Source organism: Haliotis asinina, chromosome 16, assembly GCF_037392515.1.
Source record: "Haliotis asinina isolate JCU_RB_2024 chromosome 16, JCU_Hal_asi_v2, whole genome shotgun sequence".
In the NCBI taxonomy this organism is placed as follows: domain Eukaryota; kingdom Metazoa; phylum Mollusca; class Gastropoda; order Lepetellida; family Haliotidae; genus Haliotis; species Haliotis asinina.
Genome location: NC_090295.1, coordinates 43,429,729 through 43,452,091, shown reverse-complemented (window position 1 = coordinate 43,452,091; position 22,363 = coordinate 43,429,729). Strand labels below are relative to the sequence as shown.

The 22,363-nt window shown below is 38.8% G+C and overlaps 2 protein-coding genes across 2 annotated transcripts; one reads left to right on the top strand and one right to left on the bottom strand.

The window, feature by feature from the left end:
- Positions 1-965: 965 nt before the first annotated feature.
- On the bottom strand, positions 966-6,680 carry LOC137268055 (cytochrome b5 domain-containing protein 1-like). Its single transcript, XM_067802557.1, has 4 exons — positions 6,438-6,680; positions 4,148-4,224; positions 2,836-3,054; positions 966-1,590 (listed from the first exon to the last, which is right to left on the bottom strand). The coding sequence occupies exons 1-4, from the start codon at positions 6,556-6,558 to the stop codon at positions 1,360-1,362; spliced, it is 648 nt and encodes a 215-aa protein (XP_067658658.1). The 5' UTR covers positions 6,559-6,680; the 3' UTR covers positions 966-1,359.
- Positions 6,681-6,856: 176 nt separating this feature from the next.
- On the top strand, positions 6,857-21,955 carry LOC137268094 (N-alpha-acetyltransferase 38, NatC auxiliary subunit-like). The gene is made up of 4 exons (XM_067802604.1): positions 6,857-6,913; positions 17,403-17,502; positions 19,587-19,658; positions 20,705-21,955. Exons 1-4 carry the CDS (start codon positions 6,896-6,898, stop codon positions 20,806-20,808), a joined length of 294 nt encoding a protein of 97 aa, XP_067658705.1. The 5' UTR covers positions 6,857-6,895; the 3' UTR covers positions 20,809-21,955.
- The last annotated feature ends 408 nt before the right edge of the window (positions 21,956-22,363 follow it).

Sequence of the window (22,363 nt, the reverse complement as noted above, 5' to 3'; positions counted from 1 at the left end):
TACACCATAGTGATACCTTTATAGTGATACCCCATAGTGATACCTTTATAGTGATACCCCATAGTGATACCTTTATAGTGATACCCTATAGTGATACCTCATAGTGATACCTTTATAGTGATACCCTATAGTGATACCCCATAGTGATACCTTTATAGTGATACCCTATAGTGATACTTCATAGTGATACACCATAGTGATACCCTATAGTGATACTTCATAGTGATACACCATAGTGATACCTTTATAGTGATACCCCATAGTGATACCTTTATAGTGATACCTTATTGTGATACCCCATAGTGATACCTTTATAGTGATACCCCATAGTGATACCTTTATAGTGATACCCTATAGTGATACTTCATAGTGATACACCATAGTGATACCTTTATAGTGATACTTCATAGTGTTACCCATAGTGATACCTTTATAGTGATACTTCATAGTGATACCTTTATAGTGATACCTCATAGTGATACACCATAGTGATACCTTTATAGTGATACTTCATAGTGTTACCCATAGTGATACCTTTATAGTGATACTTCATAGTGATACTTCATAGTGATACCTTTATAGTGATACTTCATAGTGATACCTTTATAGTGATATTTCATAGTGATACCCCATAGTGATACCTTTATAGTGATACACCATAGTGATACCTTTATAGTGATACCCCATAGTGATACCTTTATAGTGATACTTCATAGTGATACACCATAGTGATACCTCATAGTGATATCTTTCTAGTGACACACCATAGTGATACCTTCAAAGTGACTTGTAGTAACTGTTGAACTACATCTGAGGCAGAAAATTAAGATCTGATCTTTCTGCAAGTAAACAATGTAAGTTTATAGTTGGAACATAGAGAGCTATATTGGAGTGAACCTTAGACTTAATCGGTTTCTTCTCATTGAAAAAATAGCAGGTACACCAACAGTAATCAACATGTCATATAAATTATGAATTTTTATTAAAATTTGAATTTAAAATTTCCCTTAATAGTTCATATAAAATGTACACAAAACATCTCTCCAAAATCAGTCTATCTTATGTACTGTATTCAACAAATAACTCAATAACAACAAATAACATGATATACAATGACATAAGACTGACACACAGAATATTTAAAAGCTGCAATTCCACAAAAGAAAAGTTGCAAAATACAGGATTTAATCACAGAAAGTAATGGTACTTAATAATATTTCAATATTTCAATGAGAAGATGGTTTGTTGAGGTGACAGGAACCTGACTGGTAAGGCATATATGATGTATCGATGGAGTTCAAGAACATCCAGAATCTCAAACCATTATAGATGGTGCACGACAGACACCTAGATTACAGCCTAAGCCTCTGTCAGGTCATCATTGAAATACAGGTGGATTGCCTGCAGGAATGTATCATCATTCATGCTCAGCTTGTAGAACTCTTCATCCTCATCGGGGATGCTGTTTTGTTCCAAAGTCTTCATCATGTCCAGGTTCCTGCCATCATACTTCCATGTGTAGCTGGCAGCATGGCTGTTGTACTTCAAGTATCGATCCAGGATCTCAGACATAATTTCTTCAGAACACACCTGTTTTAAAGAATGAAATATGTACGTATGTTACCATCAGATTGTGAAATCAGTCATTTTGTGTGACTACTATCAATACACTTCAGTCTTTCAATGAAATTTCACTTAATAACTTAATCTACAAAAGTTGATCACCATTTCAACATCACTTATTGTCACTAACATTGAAATATATTGTGGCAGACACTGTTGCATGTCAGCTTGGCTTCAAAGCATTCGCACCTGTTTGTTTGACACTTGCTGTGTCCACAGCAGCCACACCTCACAAATCTCTGTTCACCACATACAGATGTAAATGAAATTTCATGAAAATGACACACAATAGCTGGCCCTCTTAGTCAATTTAAGTCATTTCACAAAATTACTGATTACACAATCTGACTGTACCATATAGATGATCAACTTAAACACATCTCTTATAGAATTGTCATACTATGCAAGGTGCAGTTTGGATTTTAAGGTGTACATTGCATTTGGCATGGACATAATGAGAGAGATGCAACTTAGATTGTCAGAAGGTGTATACTGCATTAGGTATTGTCATACTGAGTGCAATGCAGATTGGATTTTCAGAGGATGTACATTGTGTTTGGTGTTTTCATACTGTTTGAGATGCAGTTTGGATTGTCAGAAGGCATATACAGCATTTGATTTGGCTAGATTGTCAGAGGGTTTACACTGCATTTGGTCTGGCCTAGTGAGATGCAATTTGGATTGTCAGAAGGTGTACAGTGCATTGGGCACAGACATAATGTGTGAGATGCACTTTGGATTGTCAGAAAGTGTACAGTGCACGGGGCACAGACACAATGTGTGAGATGCAGTCTGGATTGTCAGAGGGTGCACTGTGCACTGGGCACAGACACAATGTATGAGATGCAATTTGGATTGTCAGAAAGTGTACAGTGCACTGGGCACAGACACAATGTGTGAGGTGCAGTCTAGATTGTCAGAAGGTGCACTGGGCACTGGGCACAGACATAATGTGTGAGATGCACTTTGGATTGTCAGAACGTGCACTTTGCACAGACACAATGTGTGAGATGCAATTTGGATTGCCAGAAAGATTGCAGTGCACTGGACACAGACACGATGTGTGAGATGCAATCTGGATTGTCAGAAGGTACACAGTGTATTGGGCACGGACATAAAATGTGAGATGCTGTTGCAATATCTGATCCTTCTTTGTACACATGGTATCAAATATGGTTAGTCAAATCATGATGGGGGATCTACTCAACTTACCTCAATCACCTGTTCTTGTGATGTAAGGGTGTTGATGATTTTCACAAATCTTGTCTTCTTGGACAGTATTCCAACCAGATAGGAATCATCCTTCCACCAAGGTCGACCAAAGTCATTAGCCCAGTCAGAGTTAGGGTAGGGTGGGGGGATGTGTACAAACCTGCCATTAGGGCAGTATGGTATCACACAGCCTGTCAGGGGATCGACGTGGGTGCGGATCTGCAGAAAAGTAACATACACACACATATATACACCATATATAAGCTGAAATTCGAGGACATAAAACTTAAAAGAGCAGTCTGTAGAAGGGAGTTGGCTTATCTATAACACACAATTTCACGAATGTGTTTTTCAGGTCATCAGTGGGCTGTCAGGATGATCTTACAGGTCAGTGGTACACCTGCCTGGAAGTTTGTTATAAATGACAAGAAAAAAACCCTCAAAGTATACACTATAATACAGTTTTCATTATTCGAAAATATTTTGCTCTTAGTCATCATTCAGTCTCGAACCTACCTATTTACACACATTAAAGCCACAAAAAATGAAGTTTTAACCCTTTTTGGTCATCATTTTCAAAATGACTTGCCAGTGCGATCAGCTGTTTCCTGTACGTTACATAAGGTGACTGCTTCGTGTTGTTTTGTATTACCACACTAGTGATACACAAGTACTGTTCAACAATGGGCCTGTTTACTATTGTTTTGTTTGTTTGCACACTTTCAAGTAGTGTGAGCATATCGGAGTAGGGGCAAACAGAACAAGACCAGAACAAGAACAGAGAGGCATCCCGATTCTGCCAAGCTACCGACTGCAAATAAATACTTCTCTTAGGTCCTTGGTGAAAACAAAAACGGTAATTATGTAAACATGTTACTACTTCACCAGCTTTACAATGTTTGGAAAAGCATTATAAACCCTGCTAGAAAATCATGCCCCAAGTCATATTTGATGTCAACAAATGCAAAATCATCACACCAGTTCACAGCAGTCTCAATACATATATGTGAACATCCCATCTTCAGTATGCAGTACCTGTTATAACAATGACTCCAACTTTGTATTAGATTCTAGTTCCCCAAACAAACTAAGATCCCGTTGTGAACAGGGAGTTACCAGACACTGGAATACAGGTGTGCCATGGCATGTTCAAGTACAGAATATCTCTGTCAGTGTGCACTTACAGTTTACAGTGACAAACTTACTGAGGGGCAGTTTAAATCTGATTATAAGCACTGTGGTCTTTTTCACATTAGTCACATTTGAGAACACACAGTGTCGTTCAGTTGTGATGTGACTGAAATCAACTTACATCTTTGACTTTTGGATTGAACCAGTGTGAAATATCTTTTCCTGCTGACTGAATAATTGGCTTGAGGAGGACATCACCTGCAAAAAATCAAAAATGAATGAAAAGAGAGACACAATGAAGAATTGTATGTCAAGTATCATCCGATGTCATCTTTTCTTTACATCAACCAAACTGTCGACAACAACAAATTATCAATGATCATTCCTCAGTTAATATGTATTTGTGTCTATCCGGAACCTGTCTATATCGGAACCTGTCTATATCGGAACCTGTCTATATCGGAACCTGGCTCATACTTTCTTGGCATTACTTTCAGGGTAGTATAGTGTTACTATATAGTCTTCTTTTAGCTGATCTGACAAGCAGCTCCGTATGAAAAGGTGCACTTGAAGTTTTCCAGGTCCAAGTTGGCAATATGATGCCACCTGATTGAGATAGCGAGTGAGCGAGTAAAGCTTTAAGCAGCCTTTACATGGCAAACTAACGTTTCACAACACATGTTGTCAAACTCAAGTTTGAGGGTAAGAACATTTCAACAACTCACCACTGACACCTATTTCAGAGTTGAAAACTGTTGCTGAGAAACAGGATACAAACATAGCGCTAGACATGTGTTTGATGTGTGAAAGCATGAGTTTGACAATCAATAATATGAGGGACACCAGAAATGGACTTAACAAACTTTACCCATGTCGAGAATCAACTTTTGGCCTTCAGCATGTTCAGGGTGATGAGCAAACACTTTAACCACTACGCTACACCACCGTCCCCTGATCAGGATAGTGCGTCAAACATGCACCAAAGTAAGTAATTGTCATATAGAATACAACCCACCCCTTTCATAATACATTGCCACTCCAGATATAGGACATTCTCCAATATAATTAGCTAAATTTGAAAATATCTTAAAGCCTTGAATGACATTATGATAATGTCTTTGACAGTGAACCACTCTGAAACACTTCTGCCATATATCACTGCATCATGGATACCTGGCAAAATACTATTTCATGATTTGTGTCAGTTTAAAATTTTCAGACACATTATTTGCATATATTATTTCCTAAGTAACCTGTTGTAAAGAAACTATATTAAAAAACATGTTTTGAACTATATTATCATTCACTGCCAAATCAAAATGATCTTCCATCTGTTATTTCTCATAATATCTATTTAAAATGAAAAAATCAACCATGTTACAACACTGATCTCTTGTTTGATAAAAATCCAGATGATAGTTTCCATACATATTCAAGTTGTGGAAATGAACTGAAGTTAAAAAATGGGCAAAGAGTTAATGGATGTCAAGTTCCAACAAACTGGAATATGATTATGACAAATTATTGAAAGCACTCTTGAAGTAAGTATATACCAAAGCAGGCTTAATTCAACGTTCTGGTGATTTCGACGATTGCATTGCTAGCGCTATATCGAGGAAGTATGTGCGTGGTCGGAGTGCACAAACAGTTTCATCAGTAGGGCAGAAGCCCAGTTCCTGTCGTGAGACATTTTATTGACAATTGAAATCAAGAAATTAAGTTATGTAAAGAGCAAATAAACATCAATATTATTTACCCTCAATTGTTAATACCACTTCAGATGTAAAATCAATCGTCTGTATAACAAAAAATAGCGAGCAAAATTCAACAAAATCAGTCATCTGCTAGTGACAGGTTATGCATGAAACAGGAAGCCATGTGATCAAAACACTCTCTCACAGTGCGGAGGGAAAAGTATGGCTCGAAAACATACCAGATGTGGCAAGCGGCTACAGTTTCGCCAATCAATGTCATCAATGCTATTTTTGTTGGAAACACATGATACCTTTTTGGTGAAATCGATGAATATACCTTTATCACTCAAGGTCAGCAAAATCAAAACTTCAAATGATATTAAAGATAAAAAGTACGTTTTTGTCCTATATCGTCGAAAACCCCTAACACTGGGATATATTAATGTGGTGACAATGACAAAACCACACAAGTACATGATGTAGGTAGAGTGCTTACTGCTTACTTTGAGCTTCAACTCCCTATTATAGAATACAATCAAATGCTGTTGTCTACATTTTTTAGAAAATAAGAAAATAAAATCAAAAAAAATTTGTAAAACATGGTGGGTGAGTATCAAGAATTCTGTATTGAGCCAGTTATACCAAAATGCATTTCAAACACTGTCTTGGATGTGAAATCTTTTGATAACACATATTTGTGACAACATAGATTTTACAAGATAATCGCAATACTCACGCTAAAACAACAAAACATTATATTTCCAGCCTAGTCCTTACCTTTGTATTGCTCACACAAAGGAGTCAAATTGTACACTTTTCCCAAAAATGAGACCCAAAGATCATCTATTGTGTTGTGAATAGACACTTCATTTGGAGTGAAATATTTCGGCCTCGGCATGATGATTGCTTGACGAATGATCTACAAATTCATCGCTTTCAAACTCGGACTAAATGAAAAGCATCCTGTTGCCAATATCAACAAAGCTGCCGGAAGCGGAAGTCGGTAAATAGTACAATGATACATGAACCTGAAACGAAACTAGAATAACATATTTTCCTTTTTGAAACGTATTATTTTCTTCCTTTGACAATACATTAGTAACAAATGATATTACCGTACAACAGTAACATATTCTAATATATATATGACATGTGTAAAATGAAACATTCATTCAATAAGATCAATTTCAATTTTTAATCCGTTTCAGTAACGAGTTTGAGATTGAACTTGCAAAATGGCTGGTGATGATACGGTGAGGTGTTTCTGTATATTTATTAGTTTTTGGTAGTGCACACATACTGTTAGAATTTCGCGAAAGGCTGCAGCGTCGATGCTTATAAATTCCTGTGTTACGTGAAAGAAGGTTCTTGTTCTTTACTTACAAACATATGCGTGGTTATATTTGTCCAGATTTCGATCATGTGGCCGCACGTAATATTTCCACTGTAAACTACGGTTGGGGGCGTAACTATTTGCTTCATTTGGCTTCTAGTGTGTATATAGCATAACCTAGTCGGAAATTAGTTTCTTTTATTATTCTTGCCTATGAATAGATGGGGTTTGGGGGGAGTTTTTTGGCTAGAGGTTACCGGGGGCGCGCTACCCGGGGACTGCTGTAGACAGTGTAGTGCCGAACGCTTGCTAATGAGCGTGCTGCTGTATCCTTAGCCCTTGGGTCGTCTCCTATTCTCGCTGGTTTCCCATTCTCGCGGTAAACATTTTCTGCCGAGATCGCCGATGCGTGATGCTTAGCGTTTGCTTACATCACTGACCGGTAACTAGGAATTGGCCCAATTCTGTGAATTACCATGGTGTAACATGTTTTCGTGGTAATCAGGTAATAGCGCAAAAGTTGATCATGAACATTGTTGCGTATCAGTAGATTATCAAAACTTACCTTTCATGAATTTATTGTTAGAATGTTCTGTCATCCGCTGCTTTCCCATGCAACATACATTTCGTGTCTTGTCATCAAGCATGAGCGCTAGAAATGACGTACCATCTTTTCAGGTTACTCGTTAATGCGCAGGGTAACGCCCTTGTATGGAAGCGCATGTGATACATTCTTCTCCACAGATATCAACAAATACAACGTATGATTTTAATTAAAAGCCAAGCAAACTGGTATTTTTTTTTTTATTATTTTAATGTGTTTTTTGTGTGAAATGTGTTAAAAATAAACATATTTACAGGTAAGTTATCATTGTCTCGTCTCGAGGATAGGAAATGCAAAGGCAGTAGAGATCATACTAGTTTCAAAATGTTCCAAAACTTACTGCAAAGGTGAATACGTTACTGTTTCTACCAGTAAATGAAATAATTCACTTTTTTCATATGCGATGAATTGTTTTCGCGTAATTTCCATATGTAAACAGCCAGTCCTGGGCATGGTGTTTCTGCTTTCCTGATGTTTTCATGCCGTATACCCACATACATGTGTCTAGGATGATTCTGAATATTTTGTCAGACAAAAAAATCAATCGAGTTCATCCTTGGTAATCTACTCAGAGCAAATAACGAAAACGTGGCATCCGAGATCGAAAAACCTGTTCGTATGTGACATTCAAGCACCCCACCATGCCTATGGATTTTATGGGACGCTTTAATTACTCAGCGTCATATTCGCAGCAAGTCAAGTTGGTTCCAAGGTGATTGAATTAGTTAGTGGCGAAGTACTTCAGTTAGTACCGTGGAGCGCACTGTCTCGTGTACAAGAGACAATGGACCGTCTCGCATAAATGTTACGTCTCGGACTGGTTATTCAGTCGTTTGCACATTCATTCCTCTTGACTGCATGGCCTGCCATGGCAGGGACAATAAAACGTGTCATGTCTGTGCAGTATTGTATCATCACAGTAGTATTTTAAATGAACCCAGACCTTATAAGTAATAATCTATACGTTTTATGAAATGTATATGCACATATATTTAAAAGAATAGTCTTGTTCAATGAATTTGTCTATATATATCCATATTTTAAAATTTGAAACATCAAATCTAAGCCTTCCAATGGAAATCAGCAGATGGCAGAACATATTGAGAAACGAAAAAATATGTAGACTGTTTAATTGTAATTTAGTTCGTGACGAATTCCAATATCTTTTCAATGTATTTCACTTAATTCTTACAGAAAATCATTCATCCCCCAAAAATATCACAAATGGGCCAATTAATCAACACTTAACAAGGTCATGTCATCTGTCATTTTTGAAATGTTTATTATTTTTTATCTCTCACTTGTGTACATTATGTAAATAAGTCATCATCATGACGCATGTTAATATTTATTTACATTTGTCAATATTGTATATTCTTTACTCTTTTACCACCAATGGTGGTTGGTGAGAATAAAGAAGATGAGGTTGAAGTATGACATTCTAAAGAAGCGAAGATTATAACTATATTTTGAAACATGTCTCTCTGCTTCTGACATGGATTATGCTTCCTGGCACCTTATATTTAGCTGTGGCAGGACTCCCTATTAACCTCCCCGGGACATTTTAGAAATACATTTTAGCCTTCCCGGTATGACGCCAGTTCTTATGGGATTAAACAGATGGAGCCTAAGATTGTCATTATGGTGAGGGCTGACTGCACTTTTGGGCATGGGTCTGATGGCTTTCCCATCACAGTTCTTAAGCCTTTGCTACCATGACATTACAAGATATATCAGAACAATGAACATCTAATGATCAACAAAAAGATAAAGCAGCATTCTCAAAGCTAAACTATAAGAGTGAACTTTGAAAGATATTTTGAATGAATCAGAAAACTGACTAAAACCTAATTGTGCAACATGCCAAGATTGTATAGCAGTACTCCCCAAGGACTGTGGAAAGGCTCTAAATGTTTCAACAACTCAAACAAGAGACACAATGATTTTGAGCAAGGACAATGATCTGTCACACAGACTGTGTTAATCTGCCTAATTTATTGATCTATGATGATAAAGCATGGTTATTAAGCCAATGTATGCTACATTTGCTCTCTGTTTTGTTGTTTGTGTGAAAGAATTATTAAATGCACAAGAAAATATGGAAATATTATTGGGAGTTTTTGCAGAGAATATTATTGGGAGTTTTCGCAGAGATTACTCACAGATTGAAGATCAGGGTTAGCATGCTTGTCATAAGCGGCAACTAACGAGAAAGAGTGGTCAGGCACACTGACTTGGTTGACACATATCCCAACAGTGTAGATCAATGCTCATGCTGTTGATCACTGGATTGTTTTGTGCAGATTTACTTATTTAGAGACTACAGCCTTATAGCTGGTATATTGCTGAATAGTGCGTTTAAACAATAACCAACAAATAACTGATGGATTGGAGCTCTTGTTGGAGCAAGATGCCTATCATCCCAAATACTGTTTATATTATATTCATATCCATATATATCCATTTCGGGCAATCAAATAATGGTATCTTTCGTGTCCGTTGACTACTAGATAATTTCCACTTATGGTTTCAAACTGCAAATAAACATGGATTTCATATCTGCTCATAACAGTAATTTAGAGCTATTGTTCCATGAAATTTATCACTCTTCAATAAGTAGTCCAGTAAACATTAACATCAAACATTGTGTCATAAAATGGAAAATTAGTCAGGACAGTTTACTTTCTTGAAGTCACTTGCCCTGTGGCAAGTCGCTTTAAAAAAAACCTTTTGAACCCCTGTCGTAAATTTGTTTTCAACTTGGACAGTACTACTCAAAGATGCCACTTCAATTTACTTGCATTTTTTTTCTCTATAATGCATGCCTTATGAACTTACTTTCAGTACCGAAGGACTTTGATTATTTCTTTTGAAAATCCCAGCCCCCATGAAAATCAATTAGTTGTTTCTTTCTTTGTGAGAATATATAGATTGTGGTATAAGCAAATATCTTTGGTGCAACATATGTGCTTCAATTGACATTTTCGCTCTGCACCACTGCATGTGGCCTTAAATCAATTTGAAAGCATGTTGCACACATCTTATGTAAGCAGACAAACAATTGGATTATTGATAAGCTGGATCCTGAAGACAGCTATGAGAGTTTGTAAGGAATAAGAATTCAGAAGCTAAATCAATGTTTGAATGGACTTATTACAGTACATTGTAGAATTCACTGCTTTTTTTGGAATCGTCGGTGCCCCCTTTTTGTGTTCAATACCAGAGCATATGTTGAAATGCCCATATGGTTGAATACCCTGTACAGGTCTGTTATGTGGAACAATTCACTTACTTTGCCAAAACACATTATACAGTCCTGTTTAACAACACACTGCTAATGGATGCAGTGTTCAAATGTGATATTGTAGTGTAATGTCTCTTTTGAACAGCAGTAGAACGTGACATGACTAGGGAAAGATTTTGTATAGTTTTCATATTTTTCTGATTTTCCAAATTTGCGAAATTACTCATGTATGCAGATAAACTTTTCCAATAATTGTTATTTTTCCTTATCCTGACTCATGCTAATTGCTTATCTCCTCTTCCCTGGCGAAGGTAGTGGAACACCTGAAAATCCCTTCAAGTTCCCTTCTAAAAGAAGCAGACGTACGCTCACCCACATGTAGCCTCCCCTTTGCCGTGCTCCCGGCCACATGACTGGCCATGCTTGTCACTCTCTCCTTATCACCTGACGGCGATAAGTTCTTTCTTTATTTTGGTCTTTAAACTAAATTCTGCTCGTATATGGTTTTTGGATATGTATATGCATTATATATTATGAAATTTGTCGTAATTACGTCAATATTAAGCATGTATTTCTTCAACTGAGACTTAGTCCCAAATGAAGAAATCCTGTCTACTATATAGATTGCAGCTGTCAGCAGTTGATCCTCATTTAATTTGCCCGACGTGCAAACCCATATGTTTTCTAATAATCGTTGTAAATTTTGTATAGACTTGTCTGATTCAGAATTTACCCTTTATACACGGTCTGTTTACAGACGTGCTAGGGACAAGCAACGACAGCTTGCATTAGTCATGTCTAAAACAAGTGATTTAAAGTTTGGTAATTTGTTAACCACGTCTGCTGAGATTTATTCCAGTGAAATGTCTGGCGTTTCTCCGGGACTATGTCTGGGGTCCGTTGTGTCATCCCCTGTATCTCAGAAGAGATCTTCCTCAGAAACAGGGCCGTCTCAACCAAAGAAGTCTAGGTCATCGAAGATGAAATCATCTTCTTCAAAATCATCGCAGAAATCATTTGGTGAAGAAATCGTCCCTCTACATGAACGACTTATCTTCAACGAACCACCATTGATTCTACACAACGAGGCAGATATCAACCAACACAGTCATCGGATGACATCATCTAGATCTACCCCAATGACATCTTCTACTCCTCTCTACCCAGAGGAAAATCTTCAGACAATGCAGAATCGTCAGACAGTGCAGACTTCATCAACAGTAGATATAGATCAACCGTCACTACAGACTTTGCAGCATTTTGTCCCAGACGCCTTCATGCAACAGTTCACAACGCAGATGATGAATCTCATGAAGCGACGTTCAGAAGAGGAGAGACGAGTGCACTCATCATCATTGACTACAGCTCGGCATGAGCACTCACCTAGAATGGCACTCATGCCGGAGAATGAAGAGGACGGGTATGCACACACTCGAGGAAGATCGTCATCAGCATCCCCCTCTTCACGTCGCAGTTGAGAGAGAGAACCAACCACACCGAGTGAGTGCACTCAAAGGAGTGTGGATTTGCGATGGCGTGGGTGCACTCGCGCTGGTGAGGATTCCCGCTTGCGTGAGTGCATATGCGGGTATGCAGAAGGTCTTTGTCACTCTCCCCAATTCATCAAAGGTGCTGTCGACAATCATCACCCCTCTTACACCCCGTGAACTCTTATAGGAGAGATCGTCAACATGGAATGAATGCTTCACACTCATAGAGGGATGAAGATAGACATTATCGAGCGTCATCATCAGAGGAAGCCCTATTTTAAGACACTGAAGTTGCATCCTGGATCACGAATGGACTTGACTTAACTTCACCATCCAAGAACGCTAACTAAGCTAATACCCATATGATGAAGGAGGACGACATTGGTACACTTACATTCCCGCCAATACCTCCTATATCTAAAATTCCTGAGATGTTATCTATGGCATTTAAGTCAGCAACTAAGTTTCATGTGCCGTCGTTCAACGCGCATTGCTTCCGTCTACATCATATGGAGCCATTCGTCAGAGCACCGGACATGGATGAAGCTTATAAAATCATCAGTCCAGCCTGCAATAAATCTTACAAGGTAGACGTCAAGAGGCTTGCACAGCTCGACACCACTACAAGACATACTTTCTTTGGACTGGCTCGCTTGAGAGCCACCAATGAAACTATCATTGCAAAGTTCAGTAATCCAGATAATGAGGAGGAAAGGATGATCCTGTCAGCGTTAGTAACTAAGAAGAAGGATCAGCAATTTATGGCTGATCACTTAGCGTCTACTACAGAGGGATTGAATTTACTTCGTGGACAAGGTCTTCTATCTTCAGTGTCATGGGGTGAGAACTTTACCAAACTTTTGTATCAAGTTCCACGGTCAGCACCTACTCTTTTCGATGGGAAGATTGAAGCGGTAGCTCGGACGGTTACTTAAGATTCCAGAGAAGTTATGATGATCTAGTCTATCGACACTCTGACATCACTACTTAAGCAGACTAATCAGCGTTACACCCTTAAGTCCAGGTTCTCCAGGGTTCAATACGCGTATAGAGAGGACATCTTCTTTTCGTCACTCCCGTGGAGGAAACAAGCGTCCCCAGACATCCAGCAGTACGTCTAGGGGTGGGAGAAGAGGACGTTATTGAAGATCAGGTTCGGAACAACTGGAGTCTTCCACCCCTAGCCGTTCCCGTACAACCATCTCAAGTGAGTGGACGTCTTCAACTGTACTGGGAAAACTGGAGAATCCTCAAAGACAACTATGTCATGAAAATTCTGAGAGAGGGCTACAAGATCTCGCTGAGAACCATTCCACCGCTCACAAAAACACCAACTCCTTTTATCGATGCAACACATCAACTGGACAAGTTGATCGTCACCATAGCAACGTTGTTAAAGAAAGGAGCAGTAGCAGTTATAGAGCCACAGAGTCTGACGCCCGGTTTCTTTTCCCCAATCTTCCTGGTACCCAAGAAGAATTCCCAAGAGAAATTTCGACTTATATACAACATGAAGATATTCAACAAGCACTTCCTTCAAAAACCAGAGCGTTTCAAGATGGTACATCTACCTCAACAAAGACTCCTTATTCGTCCAGGAGATTATATCGCCAGCATCGATTTACAAGTTGCATACCTACACATCCTGATACATCGAGAGTCCAGGAAATATCTGCGCTTCCTTTTCAACGGTCAACACTACCAATGGAAAGTCCTACCGTTTGGGATATCTTCAGCTCTGTGGCTGTTTACACGGGTAACTAAGCCCATAGTCAACTGTCTACACCTGAGGGGGTTACGCAGTGCCTTTTATCTGGACGACAGCATACAAGCGCATCAAGAGAAAAGTCAACTCAAACTACAGTTAGATTTCACAATCAGGCTGCTAACACAACTGGAGTGGTTAGTAAACCACATGAAGTCAGAGTTAGAACCTCAACAAGATCTCAATTTCCTCGGGATTCATTTCATCACAACATCGCATCAGATTGTCATCCCAGAGAACCTGTGGGTCAAGATTCAAGGCATGATAAATCAAGCTCTACTCTTTCCGCTGACACTTCGACAATGGCCGTGTATATTGGGTCTCCTCACGTCAACACAAGACATGACCAGAAGAGGAAGACTACAACTATGCCCATTACGTTTCTTGAATCTTCATCTCAACAACAGAGATCAGATTCCGCTCCCAGACAACGTGAAGCCTGTTTTACGTTGATGGACTCAGCGATCGAACGTTTGCGGAGGGACTTATATGACAGAGCCGGCATTCCACAACCATCTCAATGTAGATGCATCGATGCAAGGATGGGGAGCCCATCCAAACAACGAAGTAGCAGCAGGGATGTGGACCAAAGGAGAGCAAGCTCTTCACATCAGCCAGTTGGAGATGAAAGCGTTCATTCATGCAATCCATCACTGGGTGACAATGTTGAAAGACAAACTACTGATGATACATACAGACAACTCAACAGTGGCCTTTCACATAAACAAACAGGGGTTAATGAGATCACCATCTCTTCTACTCCTGACATTTCAACTCTTCGATCTAGTCAACAGTGTGAATCTCCAAACAAAAGTGTGTCACATACCAGGAACTTGCAACATTATGGCAGACGCTTTGTCTCGTCCTCTTCATCCATCACCAACAGAGTGGATACTGACTGGATAGACAAATAGAAGGGGTTTGAGACATACGCCAAGAAGAAAGGTTTTACGGCAATGAAGGCTACATATCTGCAAATAGCAGAATATGTATATCACCTACGACAGTCCACAGTTCTGAAAGGTTCCACATTATCTACATATTTAGCAGCTCTTAGCTCAGTCGTCAGTACGTAAACAGGAACCAAGTTGACTAAAGTAAATGAGTTACTTGCCTGACTAAGCTCTTTCAAATTGGAAGATCAGCAACATAGATTTAGAGCTCCAGCAAGGGATCTAAACATCGTACTTCAACATCTCACAACTGATGTGTACAAACTGCTTGACCGGACCTCAATTGAACTGCTAACTCAGAAGATGCTATTTTTCATTGCCTTGGCTACAGCTGCACGAATGTCGAAAATTCACGCTCTAGAGTTTAACCGCACAAGTTTTGATGCAAATAGTCAACAGACAGCCCATCTGGGTTTACGATGGGATTTTATTCAACTGCCAGGTCAACCGGATAGGCAGTTTCACATACCGGCATCATCTTCAATATTAGGACCACAGGATACTCAAGATTTATCGCTATGTCCAGTGAGAGCCTTGAAGATATACATCGCACATACTAAGTGTAGAAGGCAACGGTTCAAGCGTCTGTTTATCCCTATATCCACTGAGACACCTACGGAAGTATCCCGCAACACTATCTCAGTGTGGATCAGAACTATTATATTTAGGGCCTATAAAGCAGCAGGATTGGATCCTCCACGAGCTTCCAACCCACACAAAGTTAGAGCCTTGGCCTCTACACTAGCGCTACATGGGAATTGCTCGCTAGCAACTATAATGGAGGGCTGCTTTTGGAAGTGAAACACAGTGTTTGCCAACCATTACCTATGAGACATAGCCACGGAGAATGTCTCTGGCATTCATCAGTTTGGGCCACTTGTCGTTGCTTAGCAACTAACAGTTCCCCGAAGACATTGAGTTCACTCACCCGTTTTATCACGTGACTTGTAGAAGCCAGACGCTCTGTGGAGTATAATGGTGGAAAGTGATTAGGACCCTGTACCCAGGGATATTTTATATTTGACGTAAAATTTGGCAGCCAGCAGAATCCAGCGTGGTCTGACAAACCGCCGTTTCCATCAGATTCTGTAAGCAATTAGCATGAGTCAGGATAAGGAAAAGTATGTAATTTTCTGAATAAAATTGATATTTTATACTTATCCTGACTCATGACAAAAGCCCTCCCAGCTGCCCCTCACAGGCACGCTGAATTCTTATATTCGCGTGTCGGGCGATATACAAGGAGAGAGTAACAAGCATGGTCGGTCACGTGGCCGGGAGCGCAGGTTTGGGGAGGCTACACGTGGGTGAGTGTATTTTATGTACGCTTCTTTTAGAAGGGAACTTCAAGAGATTTTCAGGTGTTCCACTACCTTCGCCAGGGAAGAGGAGATAAGCAATTAGCATGAGTCAGGATAAGTATAAAATATCAATTTTATTCAGAAAATTACATTTTTGTTTTGAGGCTGTTTACTTTTGTGTATCTGTCAAAATAAATTGTATTACTTGTAATTTGCTGCTTTGTGCGGATGTTATTATAATTACTTTTTGTTGCCCATCACAAGTCTCACATTATCCTGAATCCGGTCACAAAATGGTATAACTGAATCTCCTATTGACTAAATACATTTGTAAATGAAATAGTTTTCTTCTCAGTTCAGCAAGCATATTTTGTGTTGTAAAGCATTTTTCGTGTACGTTTCTGATGTCCCCCTACCATGATTTTGCTGGAATATTGCTAAAAGTGGCATAAAACCATACTCTCACTCACTCACTCACTCACTCGCTCACTCGCTAGCTCACGTCACTGTCATGATCATTACCATCATGCGCCCTGCAATGCTCAGACATGATTAACGTAACCGAACCCTGTATCATGAGGACTGTGTCTAACAGGCTCAGGGTCTGACCTTGACCTTGTGTCTACAATTTTCAAGGTGAACAAGTATGATGGCCTAGGATCTAATGGTGTAACTGTATTATTTCAAAACTTTATTTACAGAAACCTTATGTTTCTTGTCAAGAATTTCTTTGCAATGAATATTGTATGTACTCTTCAGGATTCACCATATGTCTTCTTTCTGTATTTGTTCTATGGAACTTCAAGATAGCATAGTCGTATAATTATTTTTGCTTGCTCTATTTCTTTTTCTGTGATTTCGCTCAAATGTGGCACAACGCTTTAATAAAGATTTAGAAATTATGGGTAATAAGAAAAGTATTGGCAGCACAGCTACTGATCATGTCATGGTGAACTCATATGTGGATAATAACATATGCTTCAGGTCAGGCCTGTACATGTGCATAGTGGAATATTTCTCTATGATCATCGTGAAACTATTTTTTTTTTCAGAGTGTCGTGTCGGTGGCAAAGACAGAAGGTCGACAGAAACTCGAGCGATGGTTGAATAAAAGCATGAAAATTAAGATGACGGATGGAAGAACTCTAATAGGTAGGACTGACTGTTGGACATCACTGTCGTAATTCACACTTCAAGAAGGTCTCCTATTCGATCATTTGGAAATCATTTGGAAGTTTTGTCCCAGATTATGGGATACTGGATAAGTTATTAACAGCAACCATTTCAAAGGAAGCCTTGTTGATGCACTTGATTCACTCACGTTCTCCTTGAATCAAACTGTACTCTTTCATGAATATTTTTTGCTATTAACAATTAAATATCCATGTCTTTTTTAAAAGAGTCATTTTTTACTTGAATTTATTTTATATTCAAGTTAGATATACAAATAGGTTAATAGTCAACAGTCATCTTTTGGACAGCGATGTGACCACTGCATGCATGCATGTCCTGAAAGGTTGTTATTAAATAGAATATTACATGTTGACTTATACTTAAAAAGCCATGTAATGAAGTGATTTGTCTTTCCCACTCCCATTGTGACCTTGACCTCGTAGATCTGGTCAGGAGCATCATCAAATCCAAAGTGGGTAGAAATAACACCACCTTGATGTACAGAAACTTATACATAAATCCATCAGTTATGTCTCGCAGAGATGTGTTGAAAAGGTGGAAAAGGATATTGAAACTAAACACTGTCCATTGTTTAGACCATGCCACCATTAGATAAGTCATCATCAGCATGGACGCAGACAGCAGTTGTTCAGAATCAGAGTTGAATTCAGACGATCCCTCTCATGATGACTAGTGAAACATACCCAGCCAAACATTGTGGCTGTCTCCATCTTTTCTCATGATTCTAACTGTTCCTCTCTTTGCACTCCCCCCTCACAACAAATAGCCTACTGTGTCAGTATGTCAGTGATAGTTTGTTAAACACCTTCAGTGTCAGGACAGAAAATTCTGCGAAAACACATCACAGATTTGGTCTGATGTTTTGATTATGATCAGCATTTCAATGAGTAGTGTGTGGTTATTAGAGTTTGAGTTATATTGCAATTCATCATTCCACTTTTGAGCCAAATGGACTGCAACCGGTTTTGTTTTTTAACATTTTGGAAAAATAGTTGTATGTGTGAACATCGTGTGTGACATGTTTCATACTCACCTTCTGGTGGATATTTGTTTCAGCCCTGCTATACATGCACTGGCATCAGTAAATATGTTACAAAAGGCTGTCAGCTGTTCCGAATAAGTGAAATAATCAAAGACCAAACCACCAAGCCATCAATCACATTTGTCCATAATCAAACACATATAATTTTTGAGCCACTATTTTAGTGTTTGAAACACGTGACGATTAACGATATGTTAGAAGTTAACAGGGTTTGAAAACCATGTTTAATTCTAAGAAAACTCACTTCGCTTATTGAATAGTCATGACGGAATATTTCTTGAAGACTCCAGACAGTTTATGTTCACAATAGATTACTCATCAATTTACTTTGGATGTGAAGTTTGCATATTTACAAATTTGAGCAGTTTCAAAACAGAAGTAAAAATCAACAAAAATACTTGTCTGCAATAACAACCTGAAAAAGAAAATCTGGAAGATTAAAGCTAACCATGTTTTTTTAATGATTGCTCAATGGAAATGAACCATTCATCAGTTGTAAAACTTCAACCAATTCGCAATATTATTGTTAGTACCAGGTTTATACATAAATAACAGGCTATACATTGAAAAATGTTGCCCAGACATCGTATCTAGTAATACAAGACATTTGCTTCATCTCGTTACAATGAACACAAGTGAACACCGGTTTATGTTCACATCCTTCTATCATATTTTTCCCATGTCTCCACCAGACCCATGATCTGGGCTCCGTTTCACAAAGCTCTCATAAGCCAAAGATCTCATATCTTTTCACGTAGCATTCATACTACCTATGTAACATTAGAGGAGGTACAAATGGTACACAAAACGTTATGACATTAGACTTACGGCAGCTTCGTGAAACGGGGCACTGGAACTGTCTTCATGTGACACTCGGAGTCGTCCTCCCTGAGTTAGCTGACACTCTGTTGTTTGGAAATGCTCATCTCAAACCACTCATTATTTTCTTATACTAAGTTATAGATCATTCCAGTGCAAGTATTCTATTTGATATTTTCAGGTGTGTTTCTGTGCACTGATCGTGACAGAAATGTCATTCTTGGATCGTGTGAAGAGTATCTTCGTTCCCCAGGTAATGATAGTAACCAAATACCAAACAGACTGATGACTGTGAGTGAGTGAGTTTAGGTTTACACTGCACTGAGCAGTATTCCAGCTATTTGGCATCAATCTGTAAATGATTGAGTCTGGCCCAGACAGTAGAGTGATTAACAGCATGAACCTCAATCTGTTCAGTCGAGATACAATGACAAGTGTCAACTTAGACAGCTAGCCTGACCACTTGTTCCCGTTATTGCCTCTTACTATGAATATGGATTCCTGAAGATGAATTCAAACACATATCTTACTGGTATCTGACAAAAAGTGTTGGAAGTTACAGAAAAAGGGAGCTGTTGACGTGTTAATGTCTAATTGTAGAGACATGTCATGTGTTATGGGGCTGGGGCTGGTAATAAGACTGTCATATTTTGTTCATGTCCTTCTAGAAAATATCTGACATGCAGGGGTAACTGGTATATTAGATTTGATTGAACTACATACCAACTGTTAACATTCTACATACCAACTGTTAGCATTCTACATACCAACTGTTAACATTCTACATACCAACTGTTAGCATTCTACATACCAACTGTTAACATTCTACATACCAACTGTTAGCATTCTACATACCAACTGTTAGCATTCTACATACCAACTGTTAGCATTCTACATACCAACTGTTAGCATTCTACATACCAACTGTTAACATTCTACATACCAACTGTTAGCATTCTACATACCAGCTGTTAGCATTCTACATACCAACTGTTAACATTCTACATACCAACTGTTAGCATTCTACAAACCAACTGTTAGCATTCTACATACCAACTGTTAGCATTCTACATACCAGCTGTTAGCATTCTACATACCAGCTGTTAGCATTCTACATACCAGCTGTTAGCATTCTACATACCAGCTGTTAGCATTCTACATACCAAACTGTTAACATTCTACATACCAACTGTTAACATTCTACATACCAACTGTTAGCATTCTACATACCAACTGTTAGCGTTGTAACAAATCATGTACTCAGGAAAACAGTTCATTAATTTTCTGTCTTCGCTTCAGATGATGATGACAGCCGAGAGGAGCCAAGGATACTGGGATTAGCAATGGTGCCAGGGCATCACATTGTCAGCATCCATATAGATGAGGAACATAGTGTTATGTGAACTCTGTCCAATATTCATACAATGCATCAGTCATAGGGGGGACCGTGTTATCAGCATCCACGTAGACGAGGAACACAGTGTTATGTGAACTTTGTCCAATATCCATGTCCTCCATCAGTCATAGGGGGCACCACATTGTCAGCATCCATATAGATGAGCAACATTGTGTTATGTGAACTCAGTCCAGTATACATACACTTTTACAGAGATTTACTTGTGTCATGGGATCATCTGTAAAATGTAAAATGAGAATCTTGGAATCATCTTTGAGATATCTTGTTTTCCTTCTAGTATTTTCTTGAAGTTCCTTCAAGTTATTTTTGTACAACGTGCAGGTTCAGGGTTACTGACTGACAGCCCTGTCCATTGCCTCTTCTGACATGCATAGGGGTTTGCTGGAGAACTACCTTATCAAAATCCTTCCGGCATTAACACCTGCCCTTCAGTTAAACCCAAGACTAGTTGGAATTTCCTCTGGCTTGCCAAATTATTATGCTTATGCTACTTCAGAAGTACATGGCACATTCTCTCATTTCCACTATCAGCTTCTAGTGCTAGACATTTGGCACAAGCTTTCAAGTATCCTTCACAAACTAGTAGCTAATGATATATGTGAAGATTCAGGTTAGACCCGATTTTCAGCAATTAATGTTCCTCGTAAGATGCAGCTAACATAATTAGGTAGCCATAATTGATGACATGCTTGAAGTGTGTCATTGCATGCCATGTGTACAGATCAATGCTCATGATATCAATCATCGTCACGATATGGCTGCAATACTGCTGATGTGACGTTAAATATTAACTCACTCACTCACTCAATTGTTTGGTCCAGACTTGATTATTACATACTGCTGTCATAGACCTGGAATATTGCAGTGTACAGCATTAAGCAACAAAGAAACAGGCAAACTTTAGCAGATTATTAGACAACAGACTTGTGACCCAGAAGACCCATGTTTAATTGTTCATGGGTTTTCCATGGTGGTTGGTGTCTGGTAAGCGGCATAATGCTGAAAGGACAACATGAATTCATTTTGTGTTTATCATGCATCATGATCTTTTACATTTACATTATTTAATTTCATGGTTTGTGTTATTTGTTTGCCATCAGTTTTGTACAAATATATATATACTTGAAAACTGTGCCCATGTTTTGAGTTATTTGTGGTCTTTGATGTCAGAGTTCTGCTCATTACCATTGTTGCAAAAGGTGACAAAGAGGATCAGGTGATCAGGCTCGTTGACTTGGATGACAGATGTCATCTTATCCTAATTACGTAGTCTGATGTTCATGCTGTTGATCACCGGTTTATCTTGGCCGGACTTGATTATTTACAGACCATCATATAGCTGGAGTATTGCTGAGCATTGCATTAATCAATCAATCAATCATCAGTGTAGTTACCTTTTTGAGTATCAGTATTATTAATATTTCGGCTCCAAAAGTAAGGTTTATATATAAAATTCACCTGTCCCCACAGGATGGTGTCACTGACCATAACCTCAGTCTCAGATCAAACATGTATGTCTTGGTCCAGATGGGTCCAGAAAA